The sequence below is a fragment of the Vicia villosa genome, linkage group LG2 (assembly GCF_029867415.1).
Source record: "Vicia villosa cultivar HV-30 ecotype Madison, WI linkage group LG2, Vvil1.0, whole genome shotgun sequence".
Classification (NCBI taxonomy): domain Eukaryota; kingdom Viridiplantae; phylum Streptophyta; class Magnoliopsida; order Fabales; family Fabaceae; genus Vicia; species Vicia villosa.
In genome coordinates this window covers 149540832-149562733 of record NC_081181.1, presented here as the reverse complement: position 1 = coordinate 149562733, position 21902 = coordinate 149540832, and the positions used below count along the sequence as shown (strand labels likewise).

Here is a 21902-nt window from a genome sequence, read left to right as displayed (position 1 = left end):
TTGCGCGCCAACCCCTTTTTGAATTGAACCAATCGGACTGCGCCATGCAGTCATCTTCTTCAACCAGAAAAATCTGAAACACTTTTTACAGCGCTTCTGCAAGGACGCTGTAAAAGAACCACACTTTCTACACCTGTAAAAATCAAAGGACTCCCAAAAAAGTACAAAAATTTGGCGCGACCACCCTATTGGCATCGTCCAATGTCCCTGAATGCAACCATGGCCTTGGTTTTGCGTAATTTTGGCTTAAACAAAAAGCCCCTTTTCGAGGTTGTAAACCCTAACCATGGCATAAGACTCAAACAAGCGCAAAAACACGATTAAGTATCCAGAATCAATCACAACATCTTACTAATCACAAATATGCAATAAGATTTCAATGAGAATGCATGAATCATTAAGATCGAAGGGTTTTCAGAAAGTGCAAACCGTGATAGATAGGGGACAATTCTGAACGTTGCAGCCTTGGAGAATGAATGGAGAACCTTCAATGATGTCCCAGGAACGTGTTTTAATCTTTAAAACTCTTTGAATCAAGCTGCAATCACGAAATCGATTTTGAAAATTTCTTGAACTTTTTGCACTTATTTAGGGTTCTTGGACTGCAGAAATTCGTAACCCTATCATATGTGAATGTTAGGTACTTATAATGGACTGAATTAGGGTGAATCTTTGGCCTTGAACCTTAATAAATCTTGGATCCCAATCTTTGCAATTTGATTGAAAATATGGTTCCTAATATTTCTATTTTTGTCCCAAATTGCCTCAATCTTTTCCAATTACCCTATGAACGAAATTGAATCAAATGTTGTGTCTAATTGGTGATTGAACATGATTGAAATTAAAAGAAAATCAAATCTTTTCAATTTCCTTCCAAATATTGATTAAAGCCATAATTTTAATGAAATAAAAATCATATAAAATCAAATTTTAATCATATTTTAGTGGCTTTGAGGATTGAGTATCTTTGATAGCTTGGGGAACAAGATTGAATCAAAAAAGATTGGGTCCTTTGGCAAAAAGATTCATTTTAGAGCCCTTTACTTTTACATTTTTTCTTCAAAAATTGTCCAACTTTGACAAGGCCTATCTCCCTCAATTTGAGGTATGGAGGGGTTCTAGGACTTTTTAGAAACCTTAGAGAGTCCTCTAACCAATGTATTTGGTCTCATGTCAAAATAATTTTCCATGCTCCTTGTGTGCTCTTTTGAAAAAGATGACTTTTGGTTGACTTTTGAAAAGGACCTATAATGTTTTGATCCATATCTCCCAAATGAAGCATTTTTAGACTTGGCTTGTGATACACGAAATTGTAGAGAATCCAATTTCCTTCAAAATGAGCTTTGGATGGAAAATTTCTGATGTTCCGTGTAGGAGTTATGGCTGGTCAAAGTTCAGTTGACTTTCTCCTATGAAAACCCTAATTTAGAAACTTTTGGAATTGCTGATTTCTGATCTTTCCTTGATGAACCATGATCAATTCTTGATCAAATAGTGAATGATACTTCAATATAAGGATGTTGACAAAAAATCAGGAGTTTTGACTGTACTTTGACCACAGTTGACTTTTAGGTCAAACTAGTCGACTGTTAACTTTATGAGCAATTGAGTGATCAATCTTTTGAATTGAGACCTGAAATTTGTCATGGAGGTAGTATGGAGTATCACAGACCATATGGGATGCTTTGGAGCTTTTGATCCATTGATTTCTTCTCAGAACGACAAAACCCTAGTTCTTTGAACCTTGTTTAGGAGAGGGTGTCTTTGAACATTGTACCTTGATTTGAATTTGAACAAGAGAAATAGTATGGGCAAATTTTGGGGTATGACAGCTGTTGTCCCGTTCTGGTATGGTACCTGGGCCGCCAATCAGTCTCTGTCCTAGGCCTTTACGGAGTTATTCGTCAAAGTGAATAATGATTCCCTAACAGTAGCAGACGCCAGATTCTTCACGCAAGATGGCTGGCAGTGGAAACATTCTGCGTTCTTCTTGGATGACACTAGCAGCAGTGTTACATTATGGCAGGAAATACTGGATGCTATACAGCATGTTGTTCCGCAGAGAGATGTTAAGGACGGGTTCAGTTGGAGTAGCACAAACGATGGCGTGTTTTCGGTGAGTTCCTGTTATATTAGGTTCAAAGCAAAACTCACCGGTCCTCCGCTCAACAACCGATTAGTGAAGGCGGTTGAGTTCATTTGGAAGCTTAAAGTGCCGCTGAAAATCCTTTTTTTGGTTGGCGTATATGTCACGATAGAGTCGCTACGAAGGACCAAATCAAGAAGATGGGTATATTATTGGATGATTTTAACTGTGTTTTCTGTTTGTTGGAAGAGGAAAGTTTACAACATCTCTTTGGGGGCTGCAACATTGTCCGTATCTTATGGAGGAGGATTTTTGATTGGTTTGGTCCGTTGGATAATTTATCCGTGGAGGATTTTGTGGGGTTTATTTGGAACCCGAAGAAGGTGAAGTCCAAAGTCAAGAGGACCACTGTAGCGGTAATATGGTTAGCCACGGTTTGGTGCATTTGGAATAGGCGAAATGCGCTTATTTTCAAGAATGAGCCTTATAGTTTTTCCGAGAGCATGACGGAAATTGTTCACAACTCTTGGGGATGGCTTATGTCTGCCTATAAGTTAGAAGGAAATTGTAATTTTCACATTTGGAATATTCTTCCACTTTCTTGTTTCAAGTGGTAGAAGTTTTCCGCCTTGTTATCAGTTTGGAGTACCTCTTATACTCCTTTTTAATGTCATTTCCTATTAAAAAAATGATATTTTGAGAAAGATCTTATGAAAAAGGAAAAAAATATTTACAGAAAAAGGGTAAAGCACGTTTTAAACCTTGTCTGAAGTTTTAATCCTGGATGGATAGTAGTAGGAGACAGCCAAGTCAAAGTGTCAAACAGTATATATGAAAAGAAGGAGTGATATGGAACCTTCCAAATCAACCTTTGTCGTTATCATCATATTCTGTCCCACAAAAGTGAAAAAACTTGTATTACTTAATAGTAGCCTGTCCGTGTTCGTGTGACATACGTGGTCCCTTTCTTTGCCAACTCACCAATAAGCTATGTACATATAAACTCTCCACAGACACTCACTTCCTCACTTAACTCAGTTCATTCACATAAGCAACTTAAATTTTCTCATGAATATTTTTGAATCATCGTTTACCGAGTTGAACTACGGCACACACCAGCACTCTGATACATCTTCTTCGTCAGAAACAAGTTCCTCAAACCATAATAATTCAGAAACGTTTTTGGCATCTGAGAGACCAAAGAAGCGAACAGGTAGAAGAGTATTCAAGGAGACAAGACACCCTATGTACCGAGGAGTACGAAAGAGGAACAATAACAAGTGGGTTTGTGAGATGCGAGTTCCTAACCGTAACAAATGCAGCAAGTCAAGGATTTGGCTTGGAACATATGCTACACCAGAAATGGCTGCACGTGCACACGATGTTGCTGCACTCGTTCTTAAGGGGAAATCATCAGCTTGTCTTAATTTTGCTGATTCGGCGTGGCGGTTGAGGTTGCCGGAGTCCAATGATGCAGAGGAGATAAGGAAAGCTGCCATAGAAGCGGCTGAGTTGTTTGCTGTTGATCAGGACAACAACCAGTGTGAGGTTAGTGTTGGTGATGGAGTGGTCATTGAACAAGTTCCAACGGAATTCGACGACATGCATGATTTACTTATGAGTATTGCAAATGAGCCTTTACGTTCTCCTTCTCCTTCTATCACAGATTATGTTGCTAACTGGTTTGACATTGAGATATTTGACACTCAAATTTCATCATTATGGAATTTCGAAACACAATATTAAAGATGTAATTAGTTAACAATTTGTTGTTAGTTTCTCACAATTTCTGTATATGATATTGTGAGTAATTCATTAGCTTAGTAAGTTGCTTGTTTCCCGAGCGAGCAACGGTTGTATAGGAATAATCAGTTAGGTTTGATATGTGAGGAAGTTAGGATAGTTACTAAGTTATTTATTTATTTATTTATTAAAGTTATTTGGAATAGTTTGACTATAAGTAATCAACAATACAACTCTTGTAATTATTACTAATTCTACTTAATACAGAACCATTCATGCAATATTTTTTCTTGTTTGTGATACTAATATTTCTTTTATTTTGTTTATCAACATATTCCGTTCATTCAATTAATCATTTAAAACTAGTTCTTGTATGACTGTTCCAATAAAGTGGTATAGAAAAGAATTTTTTTGCAATCCTTTCAACATTCAAAGAGGAGAATTATGATAGTTAGTGTATGCAAATGATGGTCATTTTTCAGATTTTAAAATGTGTTTGTAACTGTGACTAATGGTGTTAATATGCAATTCGGGTGCAAACAAATGAAGCACGGACACCACAAACACGACACTGACACCGATACAGAAATATCAGTAATAATTTGAAAAAAAAATTAAAAGTAATCACAAGTGTTGGTGTAGGTGTCGGTGTTCGATATAGACAAAGACACATTATTTTTCAAAGGTGTCGGTGCTACATAACAAACAACTCCCCATCCTGAGTTTAAGAAAAACGATATTTAAAAAAAGACTTGTTCATAATTCATAAAGTGTGGACTCTAATATCTTTGAAAAAATGGTAGAGGAAGAAGCAGCAAAAGGTGTTTGGGATTTTCTATAAGAAAATATTATGGCCAGGGACAGATCCAGCCATTATATATTGGTGTGGCTAAACATCAAAGAAATTACAAAATTATATTATATTAAAAATAAGAAATATATTTATAATGAAAATTATCTATCAAATATGAGGGATCGACAAATATAAAAGTAAGAGAAACTTGAAAGGTGGTGACAGTACTTCAAAAATCCGACTAGACCGGCCAGTCGAACTGGGAACCGGAATGGGTCATCGATGTGATTTAATTGTTGAATCCGATAAGCTATTAAACTAGTTATAGCTAGCCAAAACTGATCAATATCGATAAAAATCGAAAAACTGACGAATTTTGAAAACCGATGGATAAAATGTTTGTTTTATTCTAAAAAAAAAACGTCATTTTGATAACTTTTTAGAAAACTAAAATTAAAATACCACCTGAAAAAATTATGTTTAGAATGACTTGGCAGTCCAGCTGGATTTTTATTTTATTTTTGATTTAATTTTTGACAGCCACGTGGATTTATTTATTTTTTAAATTCTTATATTAATTTTTTTATACTTTTTTTGTATTTATTCTATTTTTACGTTTTTTAAAATTATTTTTATTAATATATTTTAGGAATGATTTTTTTTATTATTAAAATATTAAGTTTTGGGACTAATCCCATTTTAGTTTTAAGTCCAGCCTACTTAGTGTTTCAATGTGTTCAACTTATTATATAAAATGGCAATTTGCTTTATAAACACTAATTGTGTGATTCTCATAAACGATGTGGGACTTCCTTCTATCCAATTTCTTCACCACCAACTCTGCTAAAATTATCAGCATGCATGCATGAATACATACTACCTGCCTTGCCTTGCCTAGCTTTCAAACACCCGCTGCCATTTTGTCATTGCTTTATGTAAACATTGCATGACATAACAAGTGGAACAACCATCATGGAGCTACTACACGAGGAGTGTAAGAAGAACAATGGAAGAAGATCAAATGGAGAGAATAATGAGATTAGCTAAACAAAGTGCTGTTGTGATATTCAGCATTACTAACCTTACTTTTCTGAAAAACTTATTTGACTATTCAACTAACCGCTATGCTATCATGATGATGCTGTCTTTGTGTTTTCAGGATCCAAAGAACAGATTCTTCCTATGGACCATCCTTGTTCTACTCTCTTTGATTTGCGCAGCTTATATCATTTTCAATTTCTAATTGCTTTCATTTACTAGACACAATGCCATCATCCTTCTGGAACTCACTCATTGCCTCAAGGAATTCTTGCTACAACATCTGACTTGGAGGATGTGCTTCAATTATAGTGGGATCTATATCAATGAAAAAAAGTTGGTTTATAAAGCCCCACATCGAGCAGTCGAGTATCATCATGAAAGCTTGACATGCCTTTTGCAAGACAACATAAAACAAAACTTTTGGATATCACAAAGCATTTCACACTGTCAAGAAAAAAATTATAAACAAGCATTTCATGAGTACTCGTATCCCATGCGGATAATGAAATTACTCACCAATAGCATGTATTTTCTTCATTTTATTCTTTTCATTTCCATGCTATGAGGAGTGTGTTTGGGTGAACACAAGTTTTATCTTCCATGCTATGAGGAGTTTTATCTTCCATGTAATGTTATATATAGGCATATTAAGATCCAAAAGTTGGTGTACCATGCATGATATTTGTATTTTTTTTTTTTGAAACTTGTAGTTGCATATTAAGATTTGTATCAGGTCCTGTTACGATAGAACAAAGAGGGAATAGAGTAAACTTTCTCTAGAATGTCATGTTCCATTTCCCATGTATACTAATGGTGGTAATTTATGGCTACACTTTGGTTTTCAAAACACCTGGATATTTGTCCCAAACACAAGCTGCACCTAGATATCACTGTTTGTCATATTTTATGGACAATGATTTTTAAAGACAGAAGCAAGTTGACGTTGTTATTTCTACACTTGGAGGAAATATATAAAGATACAAATATAATAAAAGAAGTAGGAAACATCAAGGTACAAATATATAAAACTTGGGGTGTTGCGGTTTGGTGTTTCATGTGGGTGTTCTTCTGCATGAAAGTGTTTATAGAAAGTTTAAAAGAATGGTTTTTAAACGAAGGAGTCCCACATCGAAAGTTTAAAAAAGTGAAAAAAAGAAATTAAAAAAAATAATAATAAAAAAATTCCAGGTGGAATTAAAAATTAATTAAAAAATAAAAAAATGTGACGTGCACTGCCACGCTTTTAAAATGGAAGAATATTTGCTGCAATCTGGCAATTAGGGGCCTATTTGACGGAATCTGGAAATTACGAGGGGGGTTTTAAAAAAAAAAATTTACAGGGGCCTAAAGAGAATCTCGCTAATATTACAGGGGGTTTTGTATATTTAACCCTTTAAAGAATGAACTTGTAAAATTATGATATTTTAAAATTTTAAAATTTGATAAGTGTAGTGATTTTTTTAGATATTGGGTTATCTAATTCGATCTATTTAATTTTATAATAGAGACCAATTTATTTAATTAAACTATATAATTTATTCAATTTAGTTCGGTTTAGTCATATAGTTCGACTAATAAAACATTAATTCACCCTCATCAATTTGATGAATGATCCGATTTTTAAAGATTAAGAGGAAAAAACCAAATATATATATATAAGAAGAAAAAATTTAAAAAATTGGTGTGGCTAAAGCCACACTATACCTTAGGCTGGGTCCGCCTATGATTATGGCGATGACAAAAGATGAAGAAATTGAAGTTGTCGTTTAGTGCAAAATTCCTCCCGAAAAGTTAAGCAACACCTTGGTTTAGCAAGGTCTAAAAACCGTTCTCTAAAACTAAGACAATGGTTTTTTCAGGTTTCATAACAATTTTCTTACGTTTCAGTAGGATGAAAAGGTTGTAGTGTTTCAAGTTTTGAGGCACCAATAATATAGATGTTGCAACTAGATGATTAATAACTTGTTATTGACTTCTTTACAAAACTAGTTGTAGCGATTTGCTCATATATTGGCCCAACCCCACTTAGTATTAGTAGAACCCTACCCATGAGCTCTAGAGCACGCTTGATCTGTGGATAGTACTTAAATCGATATAAGTGAAGTGAATCCAACTGCGAATCATATTGACTATCTTGCCAATTTAGAAAAATGTCTCAAAACCTTGAGTAATGAAGAGAAAGAAAATATGTTTCAAGATTGCTAGAAATTAGAATGCTATAAAGTATTAGAAAAGTAACCAGAGAGTTGGGGGCCGCAGTGCGGCGACGTCTAAGAATCAGCAGTGCGGCAACAGAGCTGGAGTTAGTTTGGCAGTTTCTAACAGCCGTATGGCAGAAGAAGTCTAGAAAAGTCCAATCGACCGGTGGCGTGGTTGTGGCGCACATACTATGGAGGAGGGTTCGACGATGATCTCTTCCAGTAGCAACTCGGGTCCATATGCTTTTTGTTCTGTTCAGTAGATTTGTGTGTGTCGGGATTGGTTATTTCGGTTTAAAGATATGTTTGTTAAAGGTTTGTGTTTCAGGCTTGTTAAGGATCCATTGGACATTTAATGTTTGTGTGATTCATATATATAGATTTTGGAGAGATTGGAAAATATTTGAGTATAAAATAGGGTTTTTTCTTATAACCATGGGAGACTATTTTCTTGTAACTTATTTGACATTCTTTTAACATAAATTTTGGAAGTATAGTAAATCGAAGAAATGCTCTCACTTCACAATAGATCGTTTAGTTGAACTAGGTAAATGAGTTATTGTGTTACTGTCTTTTATCTTCTTCTGGATTTTGTGTATTTGTCTTTGCTATTGGAAGGTTATTGTGTTACTTGACGCCATTGGCTTTGTTCTTATTCCCCACACCTCAAATTTATCGGTGGTTTAAACTCATAATAAATCTATCAAGTGCTTTGAAATATTCTACCAGCTTTTCACAACAAGTGGCTCCCATCGGGCAAAGGGATTTCGTTTGCAAGTGAGCATCATGGATTTTAAATGGGTGATCGAGAATTTTCTAGAGACAATGATTTTGTTTTGTGGAAAGTGAATATGCAATCAATCATAAGTCAAAAGAAGTGAATTGAAGCATTGAAGGGTCATACAAATATGTGTGCATGTCTAACACAAGTAAAGAAGGCTAAGATGGTGGAAAAGACCAGGAGTTCCATTATCTTGCCTTATACCATGGCTCTTCAATCCATGAAATACCTTCATTATTCTTGAATAACATCTTTCATCCAACTAGCCTTTGCTTCTTAGGTAGTCACATAAGCTCTCAAGTATGGTTCTTTATCAATGAATGCATCTCATCATTAATTTTCTTAAGCCATTTTCTTACTAGCTTTGTTTTCGAATGCCTTCATGAAAATATTTGGTTCTAAATCTTGCTACCCTTCATCCATATTCAAATCATAACAAATAAGATCATCATAACTAAAGTTCCAAGTTAAACAATCTCTTGTTGGGAGAGAATATGGAGTAAGAAAACAGTTTTGAGGGGGGTGAATAGACTAAAACAAAAATGTAATCGATTTTCCAAAAATGTATTGTCGGCGATTTTTCAGAATTTGTGCATAGAAGGTTTAGAGCGAAAATATGAGAATTACACTTATATTGAAATTTGTTCATGTTAACACTTAATCACTTCACAAATATCAAAGATGATTTAATGATGATACACAAAGGTATTCAATTAATACCACTTGTATAATACACGAGAAGTGATTACACAATGATTCGATTTCAACGAATTCTAAACTCAACAGTTTTTCAGAATTTAATCACCACTAAAGCTCGATTAGGTTCCAATTCTAAAAAAACCTAACCTTAAGTAATAAATCGCTACCAAATTGAATGAACGATAAACTACTCTAAGAAATGAAAACCTAAGCATGAAATATTCTATGAAAAGTAAATGCAAAAGTAAAAAAAAAGGACACTTGGATTTATAGTGCTTCGCGTTCGTCCTCGCTTTGCCTACATGCACTCTTCAATGGTTTCCCATTGGAATCTGCATAGTTCCTTTTTATTTTGACAAATATTCCAAGAGTTCATACAATACTAATCCACAATAATACTGAAGAAAATAAATATTCTATCTGAATCTTGACTTGTATACAACATAATGTCAAACTCTTCTACATGATCTTTACTCAATTAACACTTCTTGAATCTTCCAATATCACCAATCTGCTTTAAGCCTTCGTGTGTAAAAATCACCCCTTGATCCAACTGATTCCTTGAGCGATGAATTATCTGAAGATTTGAGAAGAACTTCACGTTATCTATAGCCTTCCACATAGTTCTACCAAGGTAACCTAGAGAGAAGAACCTTTTTCTTTTCATTGGAATTTGTCACCACCAATGACGACAACTTCAATCTTGCAAGAACCTTAAAAAACTTTTCCCAATATTCAAGAACAATTAGTTTCAAGATGGTGTCTCCCTCAATCAATTACAAATCTCTCATTATCAAGATCTGAAATCAAAACAAAGGTTGAAGAAGAAAAAAATGCAATTGCAAGGGTTTTGAACTTTTCAAAATAGAGAGGAAGTTGGTTTCACAGAAAATCATAAAAGTGATTATGAGATTCATACACGTAAAAAGTTTATGAAATGATTATATATGTGCTTGAGATTAAACACAAAAATAGGTGGAAATTTTGGTTAGATTCGAACCAAGAACATTTCATGGTTTGAGTCAAATGAGCAATTGAAGTGGAATAAGAAGGAAACATATTTTTTACCCATTTTTCATATGATTCAAATCAAGAACAAATTCTAATTTGAATCAAAGGCCCCATGATTTGAATCAAGTACAAATCTTAATTAAATCAACTACAACAGAGCCAAGTGGAAAATGCTGAAAAATTGTCTGATTCGAATCAGGTGCAAAGTTTGATTCAAATCAAATCAAGCTGGGGTGACTAGCAGAAGCTTAATTCGAACCAGGGTTAAATTCTGATTCAAACCAAAGTGTTTGAAAACCTTCTATTTGCATTTGTACAGTTTGATTTGAATCAAGATAAGTGCTTGATTCGAATCAAACACACAAAATCTCATTTTTTTTTCATTGTTATCAAAATACTTTGAGATTTTTCTTTGCACCTAACTTGAATAAAAAACACGTGTGGTTCTTATTCCAATTACTCATGCAATTGTCTAAAAGCATTATAATCAAGTTCAAATATAACCATTGATTTATGCAGGCTAAAACAAATAACGATTTGATTCGAACTTGTATTAGAGATGTGCAATCATGAAGGAGACTCAATAGACGATAATAAAAAAAAGAGAAAAAGACAAGCAACAAAATAACCATATTGGGGGTGCTCTCCTTGTGTTAGGGACATACAACAATCTTCCCCTAGGAATATGTAGCTTCATCTCTTTCCTTACTCTATGATATTTCAACTGATAATCTGGAGCAGTTGTAGGTTGCCCCTCTCTATATCTAGAACCAAGAGCCTCATCATCATCCTCATATCTCATCTCACTATTAGGAACCTTAACCTTAAACCAAGTCTTCTCCAACTTAGCTTCTAAGTCTTTCAAATTATAGTCTTTCCACTTCCAAATCTTTCGAGTCTTTCACATTATAGTCTTTTCACTTTTAAGTCTTCCAAGTCTACTTATGATAAAATTTAATCCATGAGGTTTAATCTTCCATAATTTTTATCTTTTCACGCCTTGGTGTAACCAATAAAGACACATTTCACACCTTAACCATCAAGTTTGTCTTGCATGACGAGAACAAACAATAAGGCTTCAAAATCCTTCAAATTAGAGTAGTCTACCAGTTTGTATGTCCAATCTTTCATAGGTGTCTTATTTTGATCAAGTGACTTCAACCACAAGAGTGAGTGTGGATTGTGATAAACTGTTTTTGAAACTGTTTTACAAAAATATTTGATTTTAACTTATTTTGATCAAGTGACTTCAAACACAATAGGGGGTGTGAGTTGTGATAAACTATTTTTGAAACTGTTTTACAAAAAAATTTGATTTTAATTTGGTCAACTTTAAAAAGAGTGATGAAGCGGAGATTTAAGTGCGGAAGATAAATGACAAAAAAATAAAAGAGAGAAATTATAAAAGTATACACTGAAATTTATAGATTTATACTTGTTTGACATTAATCCTTACTACCTATTTCAAACTCCAAAAATTTCTACTACCAATTTGAGCTTTTTCAAAAATATTTACATTGCTACTTTTTATTCAAAATGGTATACAACCTTTAAAAAAATTTAAAATTTTTTATTTATACTTAACTACCATTTTTTTTTTCCCTTTTTTTAACATCACACTTTAACATAAAAACATTTTTGGTGGGGGCACTTGAAAATATAATCTATCACAATTAAAAGTAAATAGTTTTATGCATTAAGATGAATTAGAAGTTTATTTAAAATAGCTCAAATAGAGTATAGATGAGTAGACTAATAATACAATACGTACATAAAACTATAACAAAGATACTAAACAAATTCAGAAAGATAGAGTTTTGAAACAATTATGTGAACGTACAAGAGTTCTTAACTAATCTCCCCCAAAAACTATTTCAAAATTAAAAGAGTACTGTAATACTTTCATCTGTATTTTTCATGTTTATTGTAGAACTACAAAATAAAGTCCCATTTTGAACTCCCTAAATGGTCCAAATAACATGTTTAAATTTTATTTAAGATGAACAAATATGTAGAATTTGACAAAAGATGTTTTTCATTATAACCAAACAAGGAAAAAAAAAGCACGTTTTAAAGTTTCTCATTCCTAATAAATATGTGAAGTATGGATGGGGTAGTGGGAAACATCCAAGTGAGTCAAGGTGTGAACAAACAAATGGAGTATAATGCAGAATATTCCAAATCAATATTTGTCGCTATTGTCATATATTTTATCCAGAATAGTGAACATACAATTGTAGTACTTAATAGTAGTGAAAGCCGTGGCCAAGTACGTGTCACATACGTGGTTCTGCTTGATCAATATATTCCTTGCTTATTAAAAAAAAAACATACGTGGTTCTGTTTTGTGCCATCTCACCATTAAGCCATATACAAATAAGCTCTCCACACACACTGCAATAAGCAACTTCATTTTCTGATGAATATTTTTGAATCACACCACCACTCAGATACATCTTCTTCGTCGGAAACAAGCTCCTCAAACCGTAATAATACAGAAACGTTTTTGCCAGAAAGACCCAAGAAGCGAACAGGTAGAAGAGTACTCAAGGAGACAAGACACCCTGTGTATCGCGGAATACGAAAGAGAAACAATAACAAGTGGGTTTCTGAAATGCGAGTTCCTAACCGTAACAAATGCAGCAAGTCAAGGATTTGGCTTGGAACATATGCTACACCAGAAATGGCTGCACGTGCACACGATGTTGCTGCACTCGTTCTTAAGGGGAAATCAGCTTGTCTTAATTTTGCTGATTCTGCATGGCGGTTGAGGCTGCCGGAGTCCAATGATGCAGACGAGATAAGGAAAGCTGCAATGGAAGCTGCTGAGCTAGTTTATGTTGAAGACAACAACCAGTGTGAGGTTAGTGTTGGTGATGGAGTGGTCATGGAAGATTCCAATGATAAGCACGACATGATCGAACAAGTTCCGACGGAATTCGACGACATGCATGATTTGCTTTTGAGTATTGCAAATGAGCCTTTACGTTCTCCTTCTCCTTCCATCACAGATTATGCCACTAACTGGTTTGACATGGAGATGTTTGACACTCAAGTCTCATCATTGTGGGACTTCTCGGATGTACGTAATTAGTTAAAATTTGTTGTTAGTTTCTCATATTGTGCATAATTCATTAGCTTAAGTTAGGAATGATCAGTTAGGTTTGTTTGATATTTGAGGAAGTTGTGATAGTTACTAAGTTATTAGGAATAACTTAATACAACACCATTCATTCTTGTAATGACTAATTCTACTTGATACAATATCATTCATTCAATTCTTTTCTTTTTTTTCTTTCTTATACTGCTCTTTTCTTTTCTTTTTTTAATTGGAAGCTTCTTGGATGAAGTCACTAAAATGCCTTCTTTGGTGAAGTCAGTGATATGACCAATAAGAAATAAGAAACAAGTTCTAACTTAATCAATGCCACATCAACTTTTTGAATTGGGTAGATAATAATTCACTTATAGAAAACAAGTCATAGCTTAATCAATGCCACATCAATGTTATAGCGCAAGAAAACAACTCATAGCTTAATCAATGCCACATCAACGTTATAGTGCAGCACACTTATAGTGAGAATTTTTTATTTAAAACTTTTATTTATTGCATTTCAGTCCTTCATTAAATCAATAATAATTTAAAAAATATTTAAAACAATATTTATATAAATTTAAATTATATCATTTACAAATTAAAAACCAGAGTTCTTCGTTCTTCTTCTTCGTTCTTCATTTTTTCACTTTCAAACCACCATTTTCGGACCACTTCAAACACTAACCTCACAGGTTCTCATAACATGAATCTCTCTAATAGCAACCTCACACTCCAAATCATTGTCAATCATAGTCAAAACCTTTCGATTAGCAACCTCAGATTCCGATTCTATGGCGTTTTTCGTCCAAACCTTTCTAATGGCGTTTTTCGATTCAATCGCTCATCGGATATAACAACACAATTACCATTCGAGGCCGGCGACATTCGTATTGAAGACATAGTTGCTAAGGTGAATACAAAATTGGTTGTTATATTTATTTGACTATAGTTATTAGATTTACTGATTTCGAACAAAGTATAATTGGAGGTGTTAAATTTGATTTTAATTTGGGAATTAGGGTTCATTCTTGAATTTGTTTTCTATATATGGGTATTTCAATTTGGGAATTATGGCTTATGCCTGATTTTGTTTTCTATATATGGGTTTCAAATGTAATGATTTCGATTTTCAATTTTGTTAGTTACATTTGACAAGTTGAAGATTGGGGTTGTAGATAAGCTTCACCAAGGACTCTTGGAGATGGTTTGTCTAGTTACTTCCTGATGACATTGGTGGTGAGAGTAGGTGGCGCTTCATATCTGATCAGCAAAAGGTATGTGTAATGGTCCATTGGTGGTTATTGTAGTTGGTTTTCATTATAGTTTACTAATGATCTAAGTTATTATGTGTTTAGGGAATAGTGTAAGTATTTGAGGAATAATGTACTGATATTGAGCACGGAATTTTGTCTAATGCATTTTATGCTAACTTCAAGAAGGTACAGTCTTCAGAGTAGTCTAAAATTGTGGTAAGTGATTGTGGAGTTTAATTGTGTTTAAATATAGTCTAAAATTGTGTTTAAAATCAGTCTAAAATTTTATATAGTATTATTTTGTAAAAAGTATGAATTGAATATTTGATGATCACGGTGAGCTTATGATTTTGATTTGATGATACAATGTGGTTTTGTTGCATTTTGAAATAGCATATATGAGTCCCCATAGTGTTGAATAGAGGTGAAGTTAACTTGAAACCGCTCAAGTCAGATGTTAGTTCAATTCAGTTGCGCATGGCCAGATAACACAGGTATGTGAAATCTAGATGTGAAAATCATTATTTTTGTGATTTGGTGTGTATCTGTCATATACTGGAGTGAAAGAGTTCGTTATTGATTCAACTGAATTCTCTAACCATATATGTTTGGCATTCTTTTTGTATATATAGTGGCTGCAGTGACTAACGGCCAATCCATTAAGCTATATAAACTATTAGGTTCAAACACATAAGCAACAATATTTTAAAACTGTAACTGTGATAAGCTGAAATAATGCAACTGGATTTGATGTTTTAAAAATCCAAAACTCAAAATCATATAGTAAACATTTATCGCATAAGCCAAAACAGCCACTCCAACTACAAATAAGCCTACTAATCATGTCTATGAAACAAAGTTTAAAAACTTCAACTGTTAAACATTAACCAATGTCGATGCTTTCACAAGGATTATCCCAACGATGTTTAAAATGCCTTATGAAGCTTTTCTTGATTATTCCAATAAGCCTTTGACTTTGACACCACTTCATCGAGCAACACATTATTGGCTGAATGTACCAAAAATAGCGCTAGTTTCATTCTCGTCGATGTCGAAACCTATATATAATTATGAATATTTAGGATAATTAGAAATATAACTACAAGAGAAATTATTAAATTAATCATTTTCACATGAATTCAACTTATAGTCATATCATCTAAATACCACCAGTGTAAGCAACACTCAATCATCCATTTACAGACCCAAACTCCACAATCATTTACGCGTTCAATCAGTAAGTGCATTAGAGACACATAATAGGTAATACTATCAATCGAATAAAAAATAGTAATATATGAGAGTACTTACGATTCGGGTAGTTGTTGAAGGCGTGTCGGTTGACATATGCTGAATGTTGTTATTAAATTTTTTGGACAAGGTGATTTCGAGCCACAAAAGAATTCATGCATCAGAATTTCCTCAAGAAATATGGCCTGCCACATAGTACAAACCAAAGTTAAAAAAAGCTAAATTGATTGGACAGTATAAAAACCAATTCGCACACACATGTGCATACCAATTTTCTAATTAATCTGTGTTTGATATAATGTATTTCAGGACAATCCCATGAGTCCAACCAAACCAATTTTCCCCCCTCAAAGTCAACTACAATTAGAAACCAGTGCACTCCATCGCCGTTTATGGGAATAAAAATCTGCAAAAACGTAATATTAAGTTGTAGTAAGAATTTGTATATGTGCCAACTGTTTTCGCAACAAAGTGACATACAACTAACCTTACCAATCCATTATTTTGGTCTCAATATGTGAGGTTGGTATATATTCCTCACATATTCAGCAGTATGATTTCCGCTCAAGGCATATTGCTGCAATTAGAATAAGTGTATCTTAAGTCAACAATTCATACTGAAGGAATATACATTTGACATTACTATTAGTAGCAGTACTCACCACAAACTCAGTGGGAAGATACCAAGAGGACTAGTTTCTTACCGCATTATTTATGAACCAGTTTTGTCTTACAGCAACAAGATTGCTAATCTGTATAGTAAAATGAAGATGATATTAACAAAATTATACATTAACGGGATAAATTATACTCATAATCATATTAACAATAACCTCTTGATCCATAGGGCATTCTGGCATCAGTGTATTCAAAGCTTTCCTATTTACGTATACACCTGAAGTTGTTTTGACCAAAACCTCCTCACTACAGAGAAAATAGATATAATCATCAAAATAACTATGAAAAATAAACTTACTATTAGGTTTTAGCACGTGTATTAAAAATAAATACCCGTTCAGTTTTTCTTCGTCGCGCATAAAGATGTACGCGACTGTGTAAGAACAAATGTCATTTAGATGGGTGCATTGAGGTGGTCTAGATGTGATTGGCTTCCACTGTCATTAATTACACATGAAACAAAAAATGCTGTCACAATAAATTATATAGTATCGTGTAGTATTAGGATTTATTGAAAATAAATAATGAATACTTATGTTAGGAATTGTAGTAAGAGCATGAACACCTTCATATCCAACAAAATCACCTAAATGACAGTTGATGTAAAAGTCATCATCATCGGGTTCATTATCGTTGGGTTCCTCATCTTGACTGAAAAACGTCTTTTGAATCTTTTGTAATTTCCCGTCATTTATATTTCTCTTACCCCCATCCTTTTGTTGTTTTTCGGGGGAGCCGAGGTTGTGCCCATAGTCGCTCTACTTTTATACTTTGTGGCTTTCCTTTCAGTTGCCGCAAAATTCTTAGTGGTACGCTTTAGATGTATTGCTTTGTTTTTTTAGACAAGGATGTATTTATTTTTTGAACAAGGATGTAATTTAGTTTTTGGAAGTGTTATGTGATTGTATTTCTTGTTGAACCAGTGTTATGTGATGTACTAATGGTTAGGTTTTTATGAACTTCTTGTATTTCTTGTTGTCCAAGTTATATGTTAAACAAGTGTTATGTTAAACAAGTGTTACGTTAAACAAGTGTTATGTTAAATGTTTTTTGTTAAAGGTTTATGTTAAGCAAGTGTCGTGTTAAAGGTTTTCATGTGAAGGTTAGTGAAGAAGTTTGATCAAGGTTTTTATGTAGTGTATGTGAAACTTTGTTTGTCTAAAAACTTTGGTTAAGGTCTTTTTGTGTAATTTTTTATGTGAAACTTTGTTTGTCTAAAAGCTTTGGTTTTTATGTGTTTGAATATGAAGGTTACTATGAAAACTGTTTAATGTTGTTTATCTAAAATCTATTCATTGCTTGATTAATTTATAAATCAATTCTTCACAAGACCTTAACCAAAGTTTCATCACATAACTATATTAGATCCTTTTTCACAAATAGAAATACATCCTTGTCTAACAAAATAAACATCATCCCAACAATAAACCTCTTTAAAAAACAAACATAACATTGAAAACCAAACATGTTCCAACAAAACATAATATTCATAAGAGCCAACAGTATGGCCAATATTACATAATTTATATGGCTTATGCAAGATGATTACAATCTTTTTGTATCATTAATCACATCCACAAAAGCATAGCCATTACAAACTACAAGTCAAACAAAACAAAACACAACCATATTTCCACTTCTACATAAAAACACAACAGCCACAAATTACCACTCCCAGAGTCACTTATCCAACATCTTTCATTTCACCAGAGCTGTAACATCCCGAAAATTCTTTTTTAATTAATTTAATTAAGTTTTAAATTAATTATTGGAAATTAGCATTTTATCGAATTATGTGGAGAAATTATAAAATGTAAGTCATTGGGCCATGTGGTGGAATTAGTAAGGTGGGAGTGTAATTGTGAAGGAGCCCATTTCTAATTTTGTATTTTTCATAAAATAAGGAAAACAAGAGGAGAAAGAAATTAGAACGTGAAAACAAGAAGTTGTGAGAAGAGGGAGAGCTGAAAACGTGAAGGAGAACCAAAGAGGAAGAATACCCATTCAAGAATTTGGCTAAGGTAAGGGGGACTTATCTGATTAGCATCTATTATCGGGTTAGGGGTTGATAATACTAAATAGATGTAGAATTCGGGTCGATTGAGTCATACGATAGATTTAGGGATTGAGTTAAATTGTATGATGTTTGATTCCCTATGTTTGAATCCATGATGTTTGTGTTGATATGGTCTCAATTGATGCGTAATTGGTGTATTATGATGTGTATTTTCGTGTTGTATGTGCATTCCATTTCCTTAGGTTCGTACTGGTATGAATTGAGTGAGTTTGGAATGTGTAGAATGTTGTGTTCTGCGATTGGGGGTTTCTGAAAATCGCCAGTTTGTGCCGCGTCCCAGGGTTGGCGCCGCGAACTGCCTGGCAGAAAGCCAGGAAGTTTTGATGTATTCAATACGCGCCGCGAGAACATGGTTGGGCCACGAAGGCGTACTCCTTTTCTCGTTTCGCGACGCGAGCATATGTTTGCGCCGCGAAGTACTTGGTAGAGGGCCAAGGAGTTTTGAGACGCTCAGTTCGCGCCGCGAACCAAGGTTGGCACCGCGTGCTGTTAGTGACAGACTATTTTTGAAAAGTTTAAAGATGCATAACTTTTGAACCGCTGGTCCGTTTAGTGTGCCGTTTCGAGCTAAACGAACCTTATAAAATAATCTATTTGATGATTAATGATGTGATTGTGATTGAATAATGCACACACACACACACATATATATATATATATATATATATATATATATATATGTAAACATGCTTGATGATGATGATGATTATGATGAAATGAGTATTTGATGATGTTACTCATTAGACTTGACGATGGTATAAGTATGTTCATGTATGTTTGCATTCATTCATATTCATTGATGATGCTGAATCCATGATGATGTGTTGGATCAATAAAGGGCATGATTCCCATTGTGTGGAATCTGTGCTGGCAGGGCCGTATCTTGATGATGTTGGATCGGTCATGGGTTATTCCCATTTGATGATGTTGGTACCACATGCATAGTGTCAGTTCATACATATGCATACTTTTATAACATGATTGGATGTATTCCAGTGTTATAAATATTGATGATGGGTTGATTGATTGTTTGTGATGATGAAACTTGTCTGAATGTCTGTTATGAAACAATTGGGTGAATGATGCAGCTATGATGTGTTATTGCTTTATAGTCTTATAACATTTGTTAATTATGATGAGACTCACCCTTACATGTTGTCATTTTCAGATTGAGGATAACGGATGTTCGACTCGGTGAGGATTAGCTCATGAGTCAGTTTTTTTTAGTTAGCGTCAGGTGTCATGCTCTGATATTTGTAACACTGGGGACACGATGTTTAGAGTTTATGGTTTATAACTCTGGTTATGTTTTGATGTGTGAAGGATTAGTTTTAAAGATGTTAAACTTAATCCATTTGAGTTAATTTCTGCTGTGTTAACATGAAATATTTTTATTTGTTGATGAATGCCTCAGTGAATACATGACATAACTGAACGATGTTTATTTTATTATGAATTGTGGCACCCTTATTTTCATGTATTCTGAATAAACTTATTAATTGCCGCGGAGGTTTAGTAAGGGGTGTTACAAGAGCCACTGCAACCCTATTCGATGGAGGTTCGCGTACGGTAAACGCAAGCTTATCACCTTTACGGAGGCCCTTGTGCTTCACAAATTCGTACCAACTCTGCCCAATGAACCTTTCAGCACAGTACTCCCTTTCTTTGAAATGAAGTTTGCATTCATAGGTTTTCTGTGTATCAGAATCCAACAGCTGAATACGAGTCTGACCAAATGGGAAGCAATTCTTTATCACCTTTTGAGGGAATTGCTACACGTAACATACTAAATGTTCTTTCACTAAACAGGATTCGAAATACATTCCCATACTTATATCATTACATGTAAATGTTTAAATACTTACAAATACATTCTTTGCTGCAGTCTTCCCATCGTTGATTTCCCTTTTCCATACGTAGTACCTGTAAGCATCCATTTTTTCACCAGCGGCCAACCTTTTGCGGCAACTGCATCAAAACATTGAACTGCTTCTTATTAACATTATGGTGAAAATCTATAATATAAAAGTTAATACAAATATGATGTGTATAACATACATTTTACAAGGACACAGTTTGTCTCCAACAGAGGATGAATCTTTGTATTTGTTAACATAGGTGTTACCATCAGAGTCTTCAAACACAACTTTTGATTGCAGATGACGCGTGACGACCACAACCTTGTTCTTAGACGATTTTTTCCCGAAGCGACGTTCTTCGCCTTTATTGTCATGACTTTTTCATTCTTATTGCTCTTTTCCACCCTTACATTGGATCTGCACAAATATCATGCATGCATTTTTCATTATCAACCAAACTACATACAAACTTATATTATTTCCCTAAACCACAAAAAATATCTCTAAAATGTAAAACGATAGTACCTGGTTTCATCAATTGTTCGACGGTGGCCTTCCATTGATGTTGATTTTTCTTTCAATCTTCTGATCGGTAGTTGAAGTTGCTTTTTGGGAACTGGAATGTACAACAAAACACTTTTATTAGGAAAATAGAGAAACAATATATTATTTCATCGTTTGGCATTATGTTAAACTGGGCCATATGGATTGAACTTCTTCAAGGCCCATTTGCCTTTTTCCGAATTGCATGACTTTTTCTTTGAATTTAATTGCACAACTATAATGTTAGGGTTAGGGTTAGGGTTAGGTTTTATTATGTCTTGTTAAACACATTTTGATTTTTTTACAAATAAAACTGAAGTTTTAAAAACATATTTTATATTCATGGTTTTTCATTAAGTTTTTATTTTTATTTATAACAATAGATGATACTCATCCCTGAAGTCAAAAATATAGATGATACTTGTCAAAAAGTTAAAACAATAGATGATGCTCATTCCTGAAGTTAAAACAATAGATGATACTCGTCAAGAAGTCAAAAATATAGATGATACTCAAAAAGAAGTCAAAAATATATATGATACTCATTCTTGAAGTCAAAAATATAGATGATACTCGTCAAGAAGTTAAAAAAATATATGATACTCGTCAAGAAGTCAAAAATATAGATGATACTCGTCAAGAAGTAAAAAATATAGATGATACAATAGATCAAGAGGTCAAATATATAGATGATACTCATCAAGAAGTCAAAAACATAGTTGATACTCGTCAAGAAGTCAAAAATATAGATGATACTCGTCAAGAAGTCAAAAACATAGATGATACTCGTCA

General features: G+C 33.8%; 2 protein-coding genes and 1 long non-coding RNA gene across 8 annotated transcripts; all 3 read left to right on the top strand.

The window, feature by feature from the left end:
• Window positions 1–3133: 3133 nt before the first annotated feature.
• Window positions 3134–4099, top strand: LOC131647029 (dehydration-responsive element-binding protein 1E-like). The gene has a single exon (XM_058916944.1). The coding sequence runs from the start codon at window positions 3155–3157 to the stop codon at window positions 3830–3832; it is 678 nt and encodes a 225-aa protein (XP_058772927.1). The 5' UTR covers window positions 3134–3154; the 3' UTR covers window positions 3833–4099.
• Window positions 4100–12721: 8622 nt separating this feature from the next.
• On the top strand, window positions 12722–13601 carry LOC131647028 (dehydration-responsive element-binding protein 1E-like). Its single transcript, XM_058916943.1, has one exon. The coding sequence runs from the start codon at window positions 12772–12774 to the stop codon at window positions 13444–13446; it is 675 nt and encodes a 224-aa protein (XP_058772926.1). The 5' UTR covers window positions 12722–12771; the 3' UTR covers window positions 13447–13601.
• Window positions 13602–14061: 460 nt separating this feature from the next.
• On the top strand, window positions 14062–20632 carry LOC131652427 (uncharacterized). Of its 6 annotated transcripts, XR_009298708.1 has the most exons (5): window positions 14062–14359; window positions 14592–14723; window positions 14805–15196; window positions 18536–18652; window positions 19877–20632. It is a non-coding gene; the product is annotated as an uncharacterized LOC131652427 (long non-coding RNA). The 6 variants fall into 6 exon arrangements; XR_009298710.1 differs by having other exon boundaries at window positions 14805–14918; window positions 15096–20632; XR_009298709.1 differs by lacking the exon at window positions 18536–18652.
• The last annotated feature ends 1270 nt before the right edge of the window (window positions 20633–21902 follow it).

Coding starts and splice junctions, on each gene's coding strand:
- LOC131647029 (XM_058916944.1), top strand. CDS start 3,155: ATGAATATTTTTGAATCATCGTTTACCGAGTTGAACTACGGCACACAC.
- LOC131647028 (XM_058916943.1), top strand. CDS start 12,772: ATGAATATTTTTGAATCACACCACCACTCAGATACATCTTCTTCGTCG.